The 21338-nt window shown below is 45.9% G+C and overlaps 1 protein-coding gene across 4 annotated transcripts in view; it reads left to right on the top strand.

The window, feature by feature from the left end:
* CTNNA2 (catenin alpha 2) overlaps positions 1–21338 on the top strand; it is a 459457-nt gene that overhangs the window by 37763 nt on the left and 400356 nt on the right. Inside the window, exon 1 of one of the 4 annotated variants that reach the window (XM_077301177.1) lies at positions 5021–5087. The exons of 1 other annotated variant lie outside the window; for it this stretch is intronic. In XM_077301177.1, coding sequence (XP_077157292.1) covers positions 5063–5087 — 25 coding nt within the window. In that variant the 5' untranslated portion in view covers positions 5021–5062. Of the gene's footprint in view, positions 1–5020; positions 5088–21338 lie in introns of those variants that run through there. 2 more of the 4 variants (XM_077301174.1, XM_077301176.1) reach the window with 2 other exon arrangements.

The raw sequence follows: 21338 nt of genomic DNA, 5'->3' as shown, positions 1-21338 counted from the left end.
GCATTTAGGACAAGTTGCATGATAAATGGCACTGCTTTCCACAATAACAATTTATTCTCAACAAGAAGGTGTATCAGCAAAGACAACGGGGTCAGCCGGGACTCATGATTGCTTAGCCATGAAGTGGTGGTGGGTACCTTGGTAAGTCTGCCAGAAATCCATTACACTATATGAATAACATAGGAACATAATAGAAACCAGGTTGGATTGGCCCATTGGCCTATCCAGTCCAACACTGTGTGTTACCAAGTGGCCCAAACCCAGGGGCCATCAGAAAGTCCACCAGCGGGGCGAGAATGCCAGAATCCCACCCATTGTTGCCCTCCAATCACCAAGAAAACAGAGCATCACAGCCCCGGACAGAGTGTTCCATCCATATATTGTAGCTCATAGACCCTGATGGACCTCTGCTCCAGATGTTTATCCAGTCCCCCTTTGAAGCTGTCTGTTTGTAGCTGCCACCACTTCTCATAGCAGGGAATTCCACATGTTAATGACTCATTTAGAGTGCTGCTGTTTTGCTCCTTGCTGTGGTTCTGCTTTTTTATTCACTGGGGCAAACCCAAGTCCAGCAAAGAAGAGTCGGAGAGAGGTGCCCAACTGTGATTTCTATATCTACAGGGTGTTTCATGGTGTCCAGGAGAGACGTCTGCTTCCTGTGACACAAGCCAGCCATTATAGCGTACTCCATATGAAGCATGAACTACTCTTTAGCATTGGATGAAGCTGGACTTGTGGCCCTTGTGTCTATAAATGTGCTAATTGTTTCCTGTACCTGGGCTTTGAGCCAAGCCTGTTTGAGTACCTGGACTCCACTTACCTTGCAAGTAGCCAGGACATGTCTTCCACCTGATCGCTGGCTTGAGAAACGTGTGCCTTCGGACATGAAAATATATTCCACATACTTGAGTAACCATGGCCAGCTCTCGCGTGCATGACGTTAACACAAGGTCAATTTACGGATAGAGGGGGGAAGCTTAAAACAGTTTTTCCATGTCATATTGTTGTAGTGGGAGGGGAGTTCGCCAGAATAATTTTTGAATCTGCCAACTAGTAGATAGTGCAGAGGTACTGAACAAGTTCAAGAGTGGATTCAAGACCACAACACAAAGAATATAAGGAGCACTGAGCTGTGTCGTGCTTTAACTGTTGCTATGGAGTTGTTTTTGTCCCTGAGTCCTTGTGCGTTCATGCAAGGAATTGTAGGCACAGGCGAAGGAAGGAAGGAAGACTGTCTCAGATGTAGGGTACAGAGGTGCATTGCAGGGTGGGATACGTGCAAGATGGTCTGCTCTTATTTGGTTGCAATTGGGGAAAAAAAAGAATATAGTAGATTGAGCTGAACCACGTCCCCATTTTTAAAGGGGAGGTCAGACTTTTCCTCTCTTCAACACGTTAGAACTATTTCACGAAGAAGTATAATCGAATGAGATCATGGTTTAGAGCAGGGGTAGTCTGCTGGTTTAGAGAATTCTGGAGAACACTGGTGATGATGCACTAATTTGGAGGAGGTCATTTATATTCAAATCACCTGAGGAAGGCAGGTCATAGAATCAGTTTGCCATGTGCCTATTGAATATGGTAGTGGTGCTATAAATGGGTGGGCAGAGGCTTCGAGAATTACTATGTGATTGGTTCATTCTCTACAAACATCTTCCGTGAATTAATCCTTTTCAAAAAGCTACCTGTGCCTTTGACCATTATTGCGTTCTCTGGCAGTGAACTATATCATTTACTGAGTAAAGAACGTTTCCTTTTGTCCACCTGACTCTATGGCCTGTCAACTTCACTGGGGGCTCCCAAGTTCTTGTATTTGGGGGACAGGGAGCAAACGTTTTTCGGTGTATTATCTCTACCCTGTGTATAAATGTATAAACATCTATCATGTCCCCCCCTTCCCATCAGTCATCTCTTTTCTAAACTGAAAAAAAAAATCCCCAACAACTCTCTTTAAACAGTAATGATCAGGCAGCCATGCTCACCAGCCCCTGATCCATCGAGGTGGACTTGGGGGAGGTTTTTGTTGTTGTTATTTCAGCAAGTCATTCATTTTCCCGATCCTTCTGAGGAGTTGCAGAAAGGGGGCAGAATCTGACCCGTCAATGAACAAACAACTTCCGTACTTTTCTCCCATTGGAATGACTAAGCCAATGGTGACCTTTCCGCCGTACTCAGATGAGGAGAATGTGTTTGGCATTTCTGCAGCTGTGAGCTAAACCTTGAGCTCCTAACGGAGAGACCAGGACTTGCTTCACTGGGTTTGAGCCGTTAATTAGCGATGATGGCTGCTGCATGGGGATGTGTTGCTTAAGCGTGCTCGTCTAAGGGGAAAAGCTGGAACTCCCCAGGAGTCTCTGCGACAGACACACAAAAAAGTGTACCCTACGAGTTTTCAGCTGCTCAGGCACATGAGAAGTGGCAATAGCCAATGTGAGAGAGGGAGAGAGTGCTGCCCCTTTAGATCTGGACATTCAAAGTACTTCTGTCACCATGGGAGAAAACAGAAAGGAATCTAGTCTGAGCAGAAGCCTAAATGCTAATTTTATTTACTGCTTTAGGGGATTCCTATCCCCCTTCTTCTGTGGCTCACACTGTTAATCAATAAATACAATATCCAGCCAGAAAACGTCTTAAAGAAACACAGACTGCAATAACGTCTCTTGTATAATAACCTTGTAATGCTCAATCACATACAGAGTTGACCAATAAGAGTATTTTCTTGCTCTAATTTTTAGGGGATTAGCTAAGCAGATGAGTGCAGCCCACTGCTAAATTTAGGCTACATCCAGTTAAATTCTTCTCCAGAGAGTAGGGAACGGTTGAAAGTCAACATGTCTAGAAGAGTCTTGGATTGTCTTGTAGGGTTCCAGCTGTCAGTTTGGGAAATTGCTGGCAACTTGGTGGCAGTACTCAGCGGGGGTATGATTTCCCCCAAGGGGGTCCGTTTTTTTGTTAGTCATTAAAATCAGTTGTAATCCGAGTGAACTCCTGGTCCTTCCAGGAGGATGGCAACCATCAGTAGCTGCAGCAGGTGCGCCAAAATGCAAGGTAAATACTTTTGCCTTGTGTTTCCTGCTCAGTGGGCTGCTTTGATGTATTTAAAGTCCAATGTTGGTATTTGTCTTCTCCTAAGCAGACAGGCAGTCTCTCTCTGTGTGCGGAGTGCTTGGGCATCTCTTCCCCATGGGAGATCTGCCGGTTCTTTCGAGCGATTCAGGGCCATGGAGGCAACAGAACTGCAAAAAGACTGTCCTTTCCTTGCTGCATTCTGTGACATCTGGAGTTGCTACTTGGAACATTGGCAGAAAGTTTATCACAAAGTAACATCTAAACAAATGTGTTCACTTAATATTTTTTTTTAATGATTACTCTTTCTGAAGAGTGAGAGCATCTATTAATTTAAAATGATTTAATAACATCTGGAATTTTTTCCACAAAGAATATTTTGTGTTCTAAATTGGCCTCCATTGTTTCCAATGGCAAGGGGAAAATAAGACAAGAACAGAGACTCCCCCCCCCCCCCGCTATTGGAAACAATGGCGGTTGAATGGATCGGAACCCTGGATTTTGAAACTAGGGGGTTCTTTTGCAGAAAGGCTCCCACAGCTACCCTGTAAATAAGGTGCTTCTACCTCAAATCTCTCCTCCTCCCCAACTACAGAATAGCCTGAAACAGAAAATTCCCCATTGACTAATGGCAACATAGGCTATCATGGGGCCGAATCGATTTTGATTCGGCCAAATTGATTTGCCTGAATCCAAGTAGGGAAGGGTCATTCAGGTTTTTCAGATTTGGGCTGAGTCTGAAACAGTCTGTTTTTTTTTGGGGGGGGGGTACATGCCTAGTCCAAACAACTCTGACCTCAGTGTCCCAGGCTAGCTCACCTTCATAAGATCTTGGAAGCTAAGCAGGGTGAGCCAGGTGTAGTACTTCAGTGGGAGACAACCTGACTACGTAGAGGGAGGTCATGGTAGACCATTTCTGAGTGTCTATTGCTTTGAAAACCCTATGGGGTTGCCATAAGTCAGCAGTGACTTGAGAACATTTCCCACCAGAATAAAGAGAACCAGTGCTCCAGTGCTACTCTGTGACAGTTGTGTGTGTCTACAATATGCCAAGTGACATCAAGGAGCCATTATTCCTTGAGCCAGGATTGTACTTGCCACACAAGGCAACACAGGAAGAGAAAGAGGCTGATTCCTCGAGGAGCGGCCGGCAGCCCTTTAAAGTTTAAGCCTTATGTTCGGGTACCTGGCTGCTATTGTATTGCTTTCCCAGTTCTTTTCTTTCTTGGTCTTGTAAGGCATTATCTCTGCTGCACCAGGCCAGGCACAGCAATTCTGTTAGTGTCTAGATGGGGAAAGGGAAGTATGGAAATCAGGCGGCTTATCACACACCACACGTGGAGGGAGCCAAACAGCCGGGAAACCAACCAAGCAACCTGAATGTAAACTCATACTTTCTCATGAGGTGTCTGTCTAGTCTATCTTAGTGCAAGTGGAGGTTTGCTTTGCTTTTGTTCTGCTTGATTAAAAAACAAACAAACACAACCTTGATTGCAGTGAGAATTTAAAAGGATCACATGTAGAAAACAACCCACTACTTATTCCTTTTAAAAAAATCCTTTTAAAATAGCCTTCAGGTGTTTATTAGAATCAACTTGCAAGTTGGTTCATTTTGTAAGAATTTAACATGGGAAAATTGGGAAACAATTCTGTTATGTGCAGTATTAAACAGCTAGTTTCCCTACCCAAGCAAGGGAGGGAAAAAGCACAAGATGGGGACAAAAGGGGGAACCCAGATATGTGGAAATGGCAAAGAGTACACTTTTCTGTTCAAAGTGATCCTTGGAGTACATTACAAACTACACATCACAGACGATGCAGAATAGTATTTTTTGTAGGCTTATTTATTTATTGAGACATTTGTACCACGGCTAGCGTGGAAGCAAAGCCAAGCCCTATATTATTTGTACCTCAATAAAATCAGAGTCCAGTAACACCTTTAAGACCAACAGTTCTGCCTGGAGGAAACTCCTTCCATGATATCCCACCAAGTGAGATGCTTTCAGTACACTCAGAACTGGGTGAGTGCCTCAGTTTATTCTCCATTCACGTTAAGAGTAATTAAGAAGCGGTTGACCATTGCAATAAAGGGAGGTTGTTCTTTTGTGTCTGAAAGGGATTGAGCACCTGAGGAAGAGAGGCTGTGGATCAGTGCTTTACTAAGGAATGCTCTTGTCTCAAATCTCTCTCTCTCTCTCTCTCTCTCTCCTATCTCCTGGTATTTACAAAGCCGGGTACATCAGGGTAGCTGACGTGAAGTAGACAAGAAATGCAAAAGTGTGAATCCTTGGGGACTTCTGCGCTGGAAGACCTTTATCTCTGCGCCCACTGTGATCTGCTGTGACGCTTTTTGGCATGCTTTTGCAGAGCACTGGCTTGTATTGTCATTTTGAGCCACAAGAGTTGCTAAGTGCGATAAATGTGGAGGGACATTGAAAACCAATGCGGTCTTCCGCTGCTGAGAGGGAGGTTGGACGGCTTGATCTAAGGCAGGGGTAGTCAAACTGCGGCCCTCCAGATGTCCATGGACCACAATTCCCAGGAGCCCCTGCCAGCGAATGCTGGCAGGGGCTCCTGGGAATTGTGGTCCATGGACATCTGGAGGGCCGCAGTTTGACTACCCCTGATCTAAGGTGACTGCCATAGTGCTATAATGCATGACTAATTTAACTGCAAACAATATCTGCGATGCAGAAGTAGTCGATCACTGTTGAGAAATGTTTCTGTTGAGCCTCACTGTGGCTTTATTGTTACACATGAAGGGGTGGAGAAGCAGAAGAATGTGTCGGATGCTAGCATCTAAAACCAGTTTGAGAATTAGAGTCATTGTTTACCCGCTAAGAAATATCCTAAACTGGCCGTACACTGCCAGATTTGGCATTCATTTCTTTGGGAGCAGCCTTCAATAATAGTCATAGAATCTCAGAATCATTTAATTGGAAGGGACCTCCAGAGTCATCTAGTCTAACCCCCTGCAAAATGCAGGAACTCACAACTACCTGCACATCCATAGTGAGCCCCAGTTTCATGCCCAAGTGATCGCTTCACCAAAAATCTCCAGAATCTAGCCTGGCCTGGAAGAAATTCACTTATATCCCACTATGGTGATCAGTCTATATCCGTCATGGTGATTTTAAACAACACCCTGTTAGGAAACATGGCTGAGGTATGTGTAACTGCCACTGAGCTCCGCTATCTCCTGATGCTAGTCAGTGGCATACATTGTTTCATGGCCTTAGAAACCAGGGGTCCCAAAGGTATTGCCTGTGGGAATCATGGCCACCACCAATACCTTTTTGGGCCTTTTCCAAGTGTTTTGAGAAAGTAGGTGTGGTCAAGCTGGGCTTTTGTCCAGCAAGGGTTCTGATTGGCCACTGGAAATTTGATTGGCTGTGGAAATGTTTATAAATGTTGATTAGGCAGCAGCTGCCACCACAACATTAATGCTCTGAATGTTTGACTGAAGGTAAGCTGTGGCAGCCATTTTTTGCCTGTGGCAGCCATTTTGTCTCCTGTGGCAGCCATTTTGTGCCTACTCCCACCACCCTATGACAATACAGAAGGTGCTCGGTCGCTCAACCAAGTTGGGAACCCCTGCTGCAGACTGCATTCCAATCCATACTGGCTTTTCAAAATGCTACTTCAGAACCATAACTAAAAAGGTAAAGGTAAAGGTATCCCCTGTGCAAGCACCGGGCCATGTCTGACCCTTGGGGTGACGCCCTCCAGCGTTTTCTTGGCAGACTGAATACGGGGTGGTTTGCCAGTGCCTTCCCCAGTCGTTACCGTTTACCCCCCAGCAAGCTGGGTACTCATTTTACTGACCTCGGAAGGATGGAAGGCTGAGTCGACCTTGAGCCGGCTGCTGGGATTGAACTCCCAGCCTCATGGGCAGAGCTTTCAGACTGTATGTCTGCTGCCTTACCACCCTGCGCCACAGGAGGCTCTTAAACCATCACTAGATATCAATAAATTGGTAATCTTGGAGATGGATGCTCTTTGCAGGTAGCCAGTTAAACTATAAGTCACGGTTTCTCTTGTTGAAGCAATACAAGTGGTGGCCCTATGAGACTGTTGTGGGGGGGAATCTCAAACTTTAGGATTGCACTCCTCCACTGTGTAAGCCACTTGCTAGCCAGTCCACCGTGGTCAGATTCTTCCTTTTCCCAGGTGGGGGCTGCAGCCAGTTTGGTTTCTTTTTGGCAGCCATCTGAGTGCTCAGATGAGAGTACAGAGGCTACAGACAAGGGTAGAGTGCTCTTGGAAAGGATGCACCCTTTAATTTTACCCTTGGTGCAAAGCTGCAGCTCAGGGAGGCTCACAGTTTGTCTGTCCTTTGTGGAACACCTGTCAGGCAGAAGTCCTACCAATCAGTGGCCTTGTCTACTTTCCCAGAGTGTGGGCCGTATGCCACATTTGGGAACAAAGCTCAGAAGGCCCTTGGATGGCGTCAAAGAACCACATGTGTCTCCTTAGCCACTGAGTGATTATCCCTAAAGTACAGGATAATTGGCTTTTTATAAAGAACACCTGCTTTATGTTGATTCCAAGTACATTTGATCATTTCTCTAAGATGCAGATGTCTCTCTTGAAAGTTAGGGAATTTACAGAACATTGTTTAATGCTTCTGGCCAGAGCCTATATAGTCAAGAACTCATTAAATCTTCTTCGGCAGCCTTCCTTTACGCTGCCGTTTTACTGACAAAAAGAAGTTTAATCTCCCAGTCTTGACACAAGAGGGCTGTTTTGACGTCTGATCCTCGGACTGAGGTCTCCCATGAGTTGCTCTGCACTGGTCTCGAGGCCTGAGATGGAAGTTTGCAAAGTGCTTGCACGAGGCTGGCTACTTTCTCATCAAATGTTCAGCGCAAGTGTCTTCTAAAAACTAGGGGGAAAAGCTCGCCTGGGGCTGTGGGGCTTGCATCATGGGCAAAAATGATGTGTGGTGGGGGCATAGTAAGAAATGGAATTGAGGAGAGCAAGTGAAAAACCTGGCTGGATCCAACTGATGGTTTAGAAGCCTAACTTAGAATTCACCAACCATCCACAGCCTTCCTTTAGACCAGTGGTCCCCAACCCCCGGTCTGGAGACCGGTGCCGGTCCGTGGCTCAGTCGGTACCGGGCCGCGGCTCTTCCTCGTCCTCCTCCCCGGCTGCTGCTCACCTTTGATGCTCTCCGTTGGCTTCTATGGCTGAGGCTCCCCCTTGGTATGGCACTGCGGAGCTGCTGCTGGCAAGAGCCCCCCGGTGGGCGGCGATAAGTCAGGGGCCATGAAGTCCCTTCCAACTCTATGATTCTATGGGTCATGACTTGGAGACAGGCAGTGACAAACCAGTACCAAATGTGCTGCATCTGGCTGCCAGCCAGTCCACCGATCTCTTGGCTACACCGCACGGGCCATGTGGCAGCTAATAAATCTACTCCTTGTATACTGGACGTTGCCAAAACGCCACACAGAAATAAGCTGTGTGTAAGTGACCTGGGCTGCAGTGTTAGGAAGCCGGCAGAAGTACTTGTTGGCAGTACATTGCGTGGGGGAACGGCTCCAGGGTGTTTCTTGGCACAGTAAGCTCGGGAGCCTCTTCCAATAAGCTTTGGGGGTCAGCTAGCTGCTTTGTGAGCTGCATGTTGCTATGCCAAGTTATAAGCAAATCAGTTGGTGAAGAAGGGCCCCAGCTGTAGCTCTTTACTTAATGTGGCAGACTCAAGCTTCTTTTTGCTCTTGAGCAGTATCCTGCCATTTTGACCGGCAGACTTGCCATCGAGAACGCAGTAAAGAAGGTAGGAAAGAAGCCAGTAATTCTAGTGCAGTTCTACCTTCCCTGTTACAAAACCTAATCAGGGCGTGGAACACGAGGACATGGCACAAACTGCATAAGCTGCTCCAGTGTGCATATCGGGGAGGGGGGGCATCCTAATGTGCACAACACATCTTTTGTGTGTCTGAGAGTCAGGACTGCAGAGCCGTAGCGTTATCTTAACAGGCTCAGAACCATTTTCTCCCCTGTGGGTCCCAGGCCCTCTCTCTTTTTCCTCTGACTTCTCTTCTTTGCCCATCTTGAAAAGAACATAGCCTTGTGAAAGCGTGGACTTTTCATGTTGCTTGTTACTGTGGTCATGCTGGGCAGGGCTGAACGGACACTGCATCTCTTTCTCAGGTCACTCATTTTTCCTAAGTGTAAAGGCCCTGTGAGTTGTTTTATTTATTTATTCCTAGTTTATTCAGTTCATATGCCCCAAAGGGGACCCCAAGCAGGTCTATTTGTATAGAATTAAAACTGTTACACTAGCTACCCTCTGAAATTAAAATGTTATTTTAGCTTAAGGACATATGAGCAATGCTGGATTAAACCAGTGGTCCATCTAGTCCAGCATCCTGTCTCACCCGGTGGCCTACCAGTTCCTCTGGAGGGCTAATAACAGGGCATAGAGGCTGAGGCCTTTTCCTAGTCAGAACATCAGAAGAGGTCTGCTGGATCAGGCCAGAGGCCTGTTCAGTCCAGCCTCCTGTCTTACACAGAAGCCAACCAGTTCCTCTGGTGGGCCAACAACAGGGTATAGAGGCCGAGACCTTCCCCTGATGCTGCCTCCTTGCTTTGGGATTCAGAGGATTAGTGCCTCTGGCTGTGGAGTTTCCCCTCTGTCACTATGGTTGGCAGGCCCTCATAGTCTTATCCTCCATGAATCGATCTAATCCTTTCCCAAAGCTGTTTAATCCCGTGGCCATCGCTACATCCTCTGGCAGCAACATTTTAATCACCCTGTGTGCAAAGGAGTGTTTCCTTTTGTTCTGTGAAAAAAAAATGAAGAGATTAATTGCAATCCAAAAAGTAGACCATTGCTACGGAAAGAGATTTGCTTCATATAGTGACTTGCTGCTCTGAAATGTTTAGCAGGATCTAACAGGGAGGTTTGGAACACATGCTGTATTCCTGACATTCATGTTTCAAATTCCAAAGACATCTTGAGAGAATCTGACCATTTCTCGTTGCAGTGCCATTACCAAAAAGGTTTAATATGGGAGAAGTCTTGGGAAATGTAAAAGGGATCTGTGGTTTGAGGCTAGTAAATGGACACTCTGCTTTCTTCAGCTTCAAATTGCCTGCTCAAAACTGAAGTCAGTATTAAACTCAAGAGTATTTTTTGGTCTTGAACTCATGTGTTAAGGAGAGCCACTGGCAGTCTTCAAGCAAAGGTTGAATACACACTTTTCTTGGATGCTTTAGGCTGATCCTGCATAGATCCTGCAGGGGGTTGGACTAGATGGCCTTTATGGCCCCTTCCAACTCTATGGTTCTATGATTCTATTATTCTATGATCCTGCGTTGAGCAGGGGGTTGGACTAGATGGCCTGTATGGCCCCTTCCAACTCTATGGTTCTATGATTCTTTTATTCTATGATCCTGCGTTGAGCAGGGGTTGGACTAGATGGCCTGTATGGTCCCTTCCAACTCTATGGTTCTATGATTCTATGATTCTATATAGTCCATGTAGTTTTCTGCCCTAAGGAGTCTCAAAGTGGCTTACATCTGCCTTCCCACAGCTGAGGAATTAAAGCTGAGGGAAGCTGAGGAATTTGGAGGAAATGTTTAATTGTGTCTTTCTCCCCTTTCCTTCTTTAATAGGGGTCCCAGTAAGCCTATTGTACAAGTTTGCTTTTTTAAAAATGGGGATTGCGGACCGTGCTCTTTAAAAATGCAGCCTCAGGCCTCCAAAACCCCAGAGCCCTCCGATGCACCTTGCATGATCCTGCTGTGTTAGTACAGTGCATGAGCAAGAAGGGAAAAGAAGGGGGTGGCACATCCCTTACTCTTACCGTGACAGAAGCACTGCGGGAAGTGAAATATGACCTTTCACAAAATCAAGTGCCAGGGAAAACAGCCTCGCCAAGTTAGAAAAAGTGGGACAAAAGCAGGGGAAAGCAACCCATCAGGAAGTTCATTTGGACGTGGGATGGCATGGACAAAATGCAGGGCAAATACTTTGAGCAGAAATGGCCCCATGATTGCTCAGGTGGTACATGCTTCAAGTGGGAAGCCCTGTTGGTCTGAAGCAGCGGAACAGATGCAGAGTCCGGGAGCACTTTGAAGACCAATACAGTTGAATTCAAGGTGTGAGCTTTCGTGTGCACGCACACTTCCTCAGATGCAGTGTCACGGAATGGAAGTAATCGGCTCATACTTACAGGCAAAGTGTGAGAGTAAATTGACATACCACATCATGAAAATGGTTAACAGAGTCCAAAGATAAACAGGGGAAAAAACCCCCAGCAATTTGGATTTGTTTGCATTCGCTCGCGATTGAATCGCATGGGAAACGTTTTGTGTGCAATAAAGATGTGCACATTAAGAGAATGATGAGCAAATACATAATCCGTTGCTGAGCTGAGACCTTGCCCTTATGCCCGCTCCCCGTCCTCTCAAGCATGGAAGCATCTTAGAGCATCATCTTCTCTGAAGGGAGAGCGTTGGGCTGTCTCCTCTATTAACAGACCCGAGAAAAAAGCATATTAATATACCATTCCGCGGTTTATTCCATGGTGGTACATGGTTTAGCCCTTTCCTCCTGAAAAGAGAGAACTTGTATAATTCTTGGGATTCAAGTGGAGAGGGGCCACCCACTGGTAGTAGAAAGGTCTATTTCTTTTGGGACACAGAAGTTCCAGGAAAGGAAACTGCTTCGAGATATAAGAGAGGCTTGTTTCTGGTGTGTTAGTAATGTTTTGGTAAAGGAACTAAGCAAGCTAGATAACAACCTCTTCATGCAATTTAATACTTGCTGGCTAGTGCAGTTTAGGCCTGGAGATGGTTCCCTTGAAGCACATTCTTGGGAGAAAGATCCTCTTTTTAGCAGAATTGATTTTTGTGTGTGCGCCATTTTTGCAGAGTTTGTTTAATATTTGCTGTGTCGCAACTAATAAGGGCCTCTGCTTCCATAACTGGAGCTGGCTTCTCTTTTATTTTCACTCAAAACAGGGTTTGGGTGTCTGGCTTATGGGACTAGGACAGCTTAAAAGTCTTTAGCGGACTTTGAAGGCATACCGTGCTCCAGCAGTGCCATCCAAAGAAGAATTACACCTTTCTAAGTGCATAGCCTTTAATGGACTTAAAAGGACGTAACTCTGCTTAAGATGATAATGTAAGAATAAAACATTGTTTTGAAAATAGATGGATGAATTTCAGGGCATTGCAAAAGAAAGCGTCTTGTGGTTCCTATTGATGTTTCAAGACACGGCGCTGAAATGCCCGTATCATCAATAACATTCTCCGTAAATTAGGTTTTCAGCAGTCTTTATTGTACAAAGCCTGGAACTTTCTTTCAACACCATTTATAAAACTTCTGACAAACCTCTTTCTTTCTTTTAATGTACTGGGTCAAAGGGAAGGTATCCTTTCCCCCAGTCCACGCAGCTGCATTTAAAGATGGGCTGTTTTTCTCGCATTCCAAATTAATATTACTAGATCAAATAGCCTTTGCCATGAAGAGTTGTAACTTTCATGTCTTCTGCTTGAGAAGGAACACTAGTATTTAGGATATTATATACGTTCAAAACAATTCTCTCATCACCCCTTATAGAAATGACTCATTTTTTTTTTTACAGAGGTAGAGTCAACATGTTGTGAAAGGGTATAGTCAGTGCCCACTGGCTCATAGGATTCATCTGTCCGTGGGAGCCAGAGTCCTTAGTAGTATTCTGTGAGCCTCTGATACTTTCTTTATAGAACTTATTGGTGCTTTATGCGTTATCAAGTGTCTTCCAGTGTATGATGACCCTGCGGATTAATGACCTACAAAATGTTCCGTCGTTAAAAGGGTTGCCGAGGTCTTGCTTACTGAAGGCTGCGGTTGCCTGGATCGAATCCATCGCTCCACCTATACCTTCAGACTAATAGTCACTGTTGGACCTCCGCTTCATATGTTTATCCAGTACCCTCTTGAAGCTGTCTATGCTTCTAGACGCCATAGAATCCAAGAGTTGGAAGGGACCTCATGGGTCATCTAGTCCAACCCCCTGCACTATGCAGGACACTCACAACCCTCTCGCTCATCCACTGTCACCTGCCACCCCTCTTGACCCTTCACAGAATCCAGCCTCTGTTTAAAAATTTCCTGTGGTGGTGAATTCCAGGTGGAAGGGAAGGAGTACTTCCTTTTATCTCTTCTAAGCCTTTGTTGTTGTTGTTATGTGCGAAGTCGTGTCCGACCCATCGCGACCCCATGGACAATGATCCTCCAGGCCTTCCTGTCCTCTACCATTCCCCGGAGTCCATTTAAGTTTGCACCTACTGCTTCAGTGACTCCATCCAGCCACCTCATTCTCTGTCGTCCCCTTCTTCTTTTGCCCTCGATCGCTCCCAGCATTAGGCTCTTCTCCAGGGAGTCCTTCCTTCTCATGAGGTGGCCAAAGTATTTGAGTTTCATCTTCAGGATCTGGCCTTCTAAAGAGCACTCAGGGCTGATCTCCTCTAGGACTGACCGGTTTGTTCGCCTTGCAGTCCAAGGGACTCGCAAGAGTCTTCTCCAGCACCAGAGTTCAAAAGCCTCAATTCTTTGACGCTCGGCCTTCCTTATGGTCCAACTTTCGCAGCCATACATTGCAACTGGGAAGACCATAGCCTTGACTAGACGCACTTTTGTTGGCAGGGTGATGTCTCTGCTTTTTAGGATGCTGTCTAGATTTGCAATAGCTTTCCTCCCCAGGAGCAAGCGTCTTTTAATTTCTTTGCTGCAGTCCCCATCTGCAGTGATCTTGGAGCCCAGGAAAATAAAATCTGTCACTATCTCCATTTCTTCCCCATCTTCTAAGCCTAGCGCTCATTAATTTCATTGAGTGCCAACCAGTTCTTGTATTGTGAGAAAGAGCGCTTCTGAGATTGGGCTAGTTTAGGCCGTCCAGGTCAGGAATTGTAGCTATCAAAAAGTGTATGTATGCCTGCCAGACATGTTCACAATGAAGTTCTCAGCATCTGTGTCCGAAACCCCCTTGGCCAATGAATCAAGGCATCTAGGATCAGATTTTATTTATTGTATACTTTTAGGGTTAGATGCAGGTCTAGAATCATAGAATCATACAGTTGGAAGGGAGATTTTGGGTTATCTAGTCTGCCCCCCCCCCCCCCGCACAATTCAAGACACTCACATTCCTATCGCTTGTTGGCTGTAACCTGCCACTCCCTTGAAAGTGGATTGCAAAGGTTTTCTAGTAGGTTTTCACTAAAGATGTCAAACTGGAATTAAATTACCCTGAGACAGGCCTTCAAGTATTGAAGGGTTTATCTGTTGGCCTCTTCCCTGGAGGTAAATTAGCACCGTCACTGACAGATAGGGCTTTTGCTGGGTCATAGCTTATGGGATGGAGCTTTTGGTATGGCCAAAACAGCCTTTCTCGTTGCTGATATTCTTTCCTCTTTTGACTGTAACATGAGAAATTTTAAAATGTAGTTAAATTTGTTCCGGTGCAAGTGAAGTAGATATTGGTTGTGTCTTTTAAAAGCAAAGTTGCATAAATAAATATATGCACATCAAGCGTCATTATATTGTGACAGACCATTAATCTATCAAGGTGTGATGGATAACACATTCAAAAGAAGTGCTGTGTAAACAGCCTTGCACTCTGCAAATCTCAATAGGTTGGTGGGCCCTGGCCTGCAGGAAGTGTGCCTGACCGTGAACAGGGCCACGGCCTTTTTGGTCCTGGCCCCTACCTGGTGGAATGAGTTCTCAGGAGAGCGAAGGGCTCAGTTGGAATTATCACAGTTCCGCAGGGCCTGCAAACGGAGCTCTTCCACCAGGCATTTGGTTGAGGCCAAGATGAGGAACGTCTGCTGGGTCCCTCCCCTGAGCATGGGGGGAGCTGGTGAGAGGCCAGTGAGTCGACTGGAGGGAAGCAGGTTGGGTTAGGGTTGGGGTATTCAGGTTTCATATTTTAAAGCTTGATGTAAACCGCCATGAGGAAGCTGGACTGGGAATGGCAGTCAACAAATATAGGAATTCAACCTAGACAAAGTCAGGAACTCAATGGCGGTTAACAAATATAAACAAACACAAACAAATAAAGGACTGTGATGGGTTAATTCTTCACAGAGCTGGAGAACCTTGAGTGATAGGCTGTTCTAAGGTGTGGGAGGGTGAGGCAGTGGCCCTAAGACAACGAGCCCCACCTGGGTTTTCAGTCTTTTCACAAATCCTGGATAAAGGGGACCGAGGTGGGTGGGTGGAGGGCAATGTGAGTCTGAGAAACTTTTTCCTTCCAGGTGTTCCCCGTTCCAATGATCCCAGGAATTGAATGTGCTATCCTTTATCATATCTGACTTAACCTCTAGACATCAGTAGTAGAATTCCTATGTGCATTAGCAAATTTTATGACTTGTTCTTGATTGTGCACACAGTTGATTCCCACCCCATTCAGCCATACTGTGACCCTACATCAATTCAGAGTGCATCTTAAAACTCCCCCAAACATCCTCCTACATCCAGCTTCATGGTTCCGGTTAACATAGTAAAATGCAGGCCAGCTGACTTTCAGGGAGCCTTGTCTGCTATTAGTGACTTTTCCAATGGGGAGGGGGCCATCGTTCATTGGTGGACCACCTGCTTGGCAAGCAGAAGGTCCCAGCTTCAATCCTTGGCATCTTTACTTAGGAAGAAAAGGCTTTTATGCCCTAAGGAGGCTCAAACCAGCTTACAGTCGCCTTCCTTTCCTCTTCCAACAGCAGCCAATTTGTGAGGTAGGTGGGGCTGAAAGACTTCTGAGAGAACTGTGACTGGCCCATGGTCCCCCAGCAGGCTTCACTTGGCGGAGGAGTGGGGAATCAAAGTTGTCCTCCAGATTAGAGTCCGCTGCTTTTAATCACTACACCATGCAACACCACACTGGTAGGTAGCAGGTGATATGAAAGACATCCACCAGGAACCTTGGAGCTCTTCTGTCAGTCTGCGTAGACAATGCTGACTTTGATGACTTGAGGGCCCAATTCAGAAGAAGTTTCGTACGTTGATACATGGATAAACCCTTTAGAGCAGGGGTGGTCAACCTGCGGTCCTCCAGATGCCCATGGACTACAATTCCCATTCATGGGAATTATAGTCCATGGACACCTGGAGGACTGCAGGCTGACTACCCCTGCTTTAGAGGATTACAAAGGTCCCCAGGAACAAAGCTGCAATATGTGAACTTTTTCATCTTAAGAGACTCATTGTCAATATTTGTCAAAATGCCCCCATCCCAGGGGCCCTGTGTTTCCAGGGGATGATTGCAAATATGACTAGTATGTGCCTTCCAGGGAAAAATTTGAGGTGCTGTGTAGAAATATGACCTTAAATAGAAGGACTCCCTGAATCACCCTGAATCACACAGCGGTGTGAACCGCTGTGTTGGCTTAGACACACTGGAGTGGAGATTTCAATGATGGGGAGGGATTTCTGTCTGACTGCAGCACTGAAATGCTGCTCCAAAGGGGAGAAAATATGCTCAGTTATGGCTTTGGGGGGTAAGGTTGCCAAGTGCCTGGAAAGGAAAGAAAAAGTCCTGTCCCTTTAACAGAGAGTGAATCAGACATTATTTTCCAGGAGATGTGATTGACATGAGAAACTTCAGCTGCCCATTTCCACCCATTAAGCCTCAGTTAATAGGACAGGTTATTTCTCAACAGGATCCTACTGGTAGCCCTACATGGGGGCGAAGGGGGGAGAAGACCTGTTCAGCAGGAGTGGAAAGCTGTGAATATTGCCTCCCCTCTCAAATCCATGGAAATTCTCCGCAGAGTCCAATCTTTAATCTGTGTTGTTTGTTCTTTTGACTTGGCTAAAGGTTCTGGCCATCTCACAATTATATCAGTTCTGCAGAATCACGTTGTGCACACATTGTGCAGTTTGAAGGGGTAGCTCTGAAATGCCACATCGCAGCAACTTTTTCTCCCTCCCTCTGATTATGCTTTGTTCTCCTGCTTGAACCCTACGTGTTATTAAAATACAAAATTATTTGAGAACTAATTCTGGACATCATTTTGCTCTTATGCGCCGCAATTATCAGAAATATATGGTGAACATCCTGTAGTGATAAATGCGTAATGCTTTCCCCCTATTGTTCCTTCCATATTCTAAGTTTTTTTTTTTTTAATCCCTCTTTTCAAAGCATTTCATGCACTTAATCATCACGGCTCACTTATCCAGTATATATCTTACGCCCTGGAAATCCGAGACTGTAGGACCTGGGAACATTTATGGGTGAGGAGCCATTCCTGTAATATTAACGAACTCTGGCATTAATCACAGATTGCATTCTGCTAATTTATAACACAAAAGACTTTACTATTTCATCCTAGCTACTATACTTCTCGAGCCTCTTGTGGTGCAGAGTGGTAAGGCAGCAGAAATGTTGTTTGAAAGCTCTGCCCATGAGGCTGGGAGTTCGATCCCAGCAGCCGGCTCAAGGTTGACTCAGCCTTCCATCCTTCCGAGGTCGGTAAAATGAGTACCCAGCTTGCTGGGGGGTAAACGGTAATGACTGGGGAAGGCACTGGCAAACCACCCCGTATTGAGTCTGCCATGAAAACGCTAGAGGGCATCACCCCAAGGGTCAGACATGACTCGGTGCTTGCACAGGGGACACCTTTACCTTTACCATGCTTCTCAGCTACATACTGTGGTAGGAACATATTGTCTTTACAGAGAGGGTGGGCATATTTGCCCTGGGATGGAATCCAGCACGAGAAGGTGGATTGTCGCCGTTTCCAGCTTCGAATGACGATGAGATGCTTTCCTGAAAGGGAAGCCATAGCCAAATGCAAGCTAATGGGGCCTGATATAGTAATTACTGTAGGAAATTCAATCTGTTATTGGAATCCATTCTACCAGCTATGCTTGGACTGCAGAGCCAATATTGCTGATTGTGATATGCATTCCCCTTCGCTCTTGGGGATTAATGGAGAGTGCATTCAGAGAAGTGTAATAGACCCCTTCTCTGTCAAATGGATTGTACGGAGGGCTTCGCAGGTAATTTCTTCAAAAGAACCCTCCAAGCTCTTTTCTATCACCAGTGACACGGAGGGAATTTATTCAGAAGCGTGTTCCGCCGGCTTGTGAAGCAGCCTAGATTGTTGGAAAGAATGAGAAAAACAAGCAAATGTCAGGAGATAGGTGCTGGAAAAATCGGAGCTCCAATAGCTGTCCACCGCAAACGCATGTTTACATCGCTTAATTTCTCTTACCGTCTTCTGCCAGCTTGTCTGACGTCACCTTAATGTGTCCCAAAGCAATCTCTTGAGCAAGGCTATCCGGTACGTTAGCGATCCCCAACCTGTGGGCCGCGGACCACATGTGGTCCGTCGACTAATTGGAGGTGGGCCCCAAAGGACGCCTTCTCCCCCCCCCCCCGGCACTTTACTTCATCCCCCCCCCCCGGCCCTTTACAACACACTTCGGGTGTCATTGTCTCGTTGCAGAGAAACAAGCTCAGGGTTCCCGTTGATTTGTCATTGCCATGAGTTAAAATTTCCATGAAAATAAAATGTTCCTTACGTTCATTGTTGTGGCGTGTCTGTATCTTATTTTGAAGGGATGTTTAAACATGACCATAGCGATCAGAGAGCGTTAGGGCAGTGGTTGAGAGTAGAGGAGTAAACTACCCCCCCCCCCCCACCGGGCCTCAGTAAAAGGCGTTGAGTGGTCCCCGGTGATAAAAAGGTTGGGGACCACTGCAGTACGTGACTGTCTTTTTGTTCCTGGCGCTCGCTTGGTCCTCCAGGAAACGTGGATGCGTGTGCATGTTTGGGCAGGGGAGCTCATGGCAGGCCATGGTGCACGGTTAATGGGATTGCGTTAAGCCTGTTAGACTTTACACCGCAAATCTTTCTTTGCAGCCCGGCATGGTACAGTGAGAAGAACCTTAGAGAGTAATGAGCCACCGAATCACCTGAAATACTTTAACCCTGATTTTAATCTCTAGCTAAATATGTAATCATTCTGTCTGTACCCTGAATTAAAGCTCTCTGTGTTGTGTGTTACGATAGCTTATTTATTTAGTACGCTATTATCACAGTCTTACTTCAAAGAGCGTAGGGTAGTATATATAATTCTCTCCTTTGTGTTCTGTGGTTTTAGCCTCACAATAATTACGGAAGGTGGGTTCGGGAGAGAGACAGTGCCAAGAAAGATTGCGGGGTGAACTTGGGCCTGAATGGGGACTTGAACCCGGGTCTCCCTAACTCAGAGCACTTCACCAAGCTGGCTCTCCACTTCATACTCAGCACAGCTGACACGATTGCTGTTGGGACATGACTTTTGTTCCAGTGTTTCCTATGGGAAATATCTTTGATATGAACAACATATTCCATTATAATTTTTGCCATCAAAAATTATTGGAGTTTTCAAGGCAGTATACATTCATAGCTGTTTTGCCATTGCCTTCCTCTGGTATCACAACTCTGGTATTTCCCATCCAAAAACCAACCAGGACTCACCCTTCTTGGCTTCCAAGATCAGGCCGGCCTGGGCTACCCAGGTCCGGGTAGCATATGTCTGTGTGCGTGTGTCCGGGAGCCCTAGCTCAATCAAGGCTGGGAGATTGTAGCATCCTCTCTCTTATTACAAATGTATTTGGTTTTGATCCCACTCCCCTGGAGAAAACGGCTGCATAGGAGGGAGACTTGTACGGCACTGCATCTGGAGCGGGCAACCCTACGTAGGGTTAGGCAGTGAACAAGAGATCATGTCAAGACCTTGCAATGAGCTTGATGTAATTAAATTGGTCTCCCTGGGTATCATCCAGTGCCACTGTAACTGCACCACACTGAATAGCCACTTAACAAATCTGAAGAATGTTGTCCATTGGGGGGGCATCCATCCATCCATCCATCCATCCACCGCCCTCCCCGTAGTCACATAAAACAGAAACAATACTGATAACTTAGATTAAAAATAATGAATGAAGTGAAACAACAAACAACATGGAACAGTAGAAAAATGTAGGAAACATTACATTAACTCCTACTGAGAGCCCAGTGGGTTGGGCAGAATTGTGGTGGGTACCCTAGGAGGGAGGCTCAGGGAGAGGGCCCTTGAGAAGTGGTGGTACAGGCTGACCTCAACCAAATGCCTGGCGGAAGAGCTCCCTTTTTCAGACCCTGCGGAACTGTTCTAGTTCCGTCAGGTCCCTGATCTCCTCTGGGAGCTTGTTCCACCAGGTGAGGGCCAGAATGGAGAAAGCTCTGGCCCTGGTTGAGGTCAAGTGAGCTTCCCTGGGGCCAGGGATCGCCAGGAAGTTGTAAGTGCTAGAGCGTAAGGCTCTTTGGAGGGTGTAAGCAGACATGCGATCCCTCAAGTATACTGGGCCCAGACCGCGTATTGCCTTAAAGGTAATAAATAACCAGAACCTTAAGTCTGATTTGGAATTTGAGCCCTGGTAGTGCTAGCAAAGGCAGTGACTGCTTATACACTGTTTCTAAAGTGCAAGGAATACCCCATCAGGGCTCTCAAGTGTTTTCCTTTACTTTCTTCCTCTGAAGCCAATGTCAGCTTTTCAGAATGTGAAGGGGTCACCATGTAATTATTTCCAGTTAAATCTGCTCCTTGCACCTAATGACCCCAGAATGGAGAGCTGGACATGCTCTTGGTTCAGTACATCGTGTCCTGCCAGACACAATATACCTTGTTCCTTTCAGAGTTGTCACTACTTTTTACGTTGAAATACGGGGAGGGGGGATTTCTCCCAAAAAAGCAGCAAAAAGAGGCAATTAAAAGGACATCTGTTAACCTTTATCATAGCTGCAAAAACTAAAGGACCCTGAGAGTAGGAAGATTAATGCAGATAAGAAATCAAGAGGAAATATTTATTCCCGTATTAAAGCGGGGGGACGATTCACAAAATCGGCTGTCACCAACTCCGGTCATGCAAATGAAACAGCGATGATCAAGTTCACGCAGTGCTGCTCATGGTAATGTGGGAAGAAAAATGATTAAAATTGGCTTCACAGTGCAGTGGGTTTGAGATCTGGTTCTGATTTTCTTTCATCCTGTGGAGGCTTGTAATATGCTGGTTGCAAGCTGCAGATGTCTTATGACCTTCATTTCAGGTTGTATCATATAACCATCAATCTTCATTGGCCTTATTCTTAGTGTTTGCATAGGATGGCATCTCTGGGTAAACATCTAGTATTGGCTCAGGTACTGATGCTTTATCTGTTTTTGTGTGGTGGTTTGAGCCTCATATACTTTCTCCTCCTTCCTGTCAAATCTTGCCAGTGCTCTTATGCTGCACTGGGGGTGGATTTCC

Source organism: Paroedura picta, chromosome 10 (genome assembly GCF_049243985.1).
Source record: "Paroedura picta isolate Pp20150507F chromosome 10, Ppicta_v3.0, whole genome shotgun sequence".
NCBI lineage: Eukaryota > Metazoa > Chordata > Lepidosauria > Squamata > Gekkonidae > Paroedura > Paroedura picta.
This window is presented reverse-complemented; position numbering and strand designations above follow the sequence as displayed.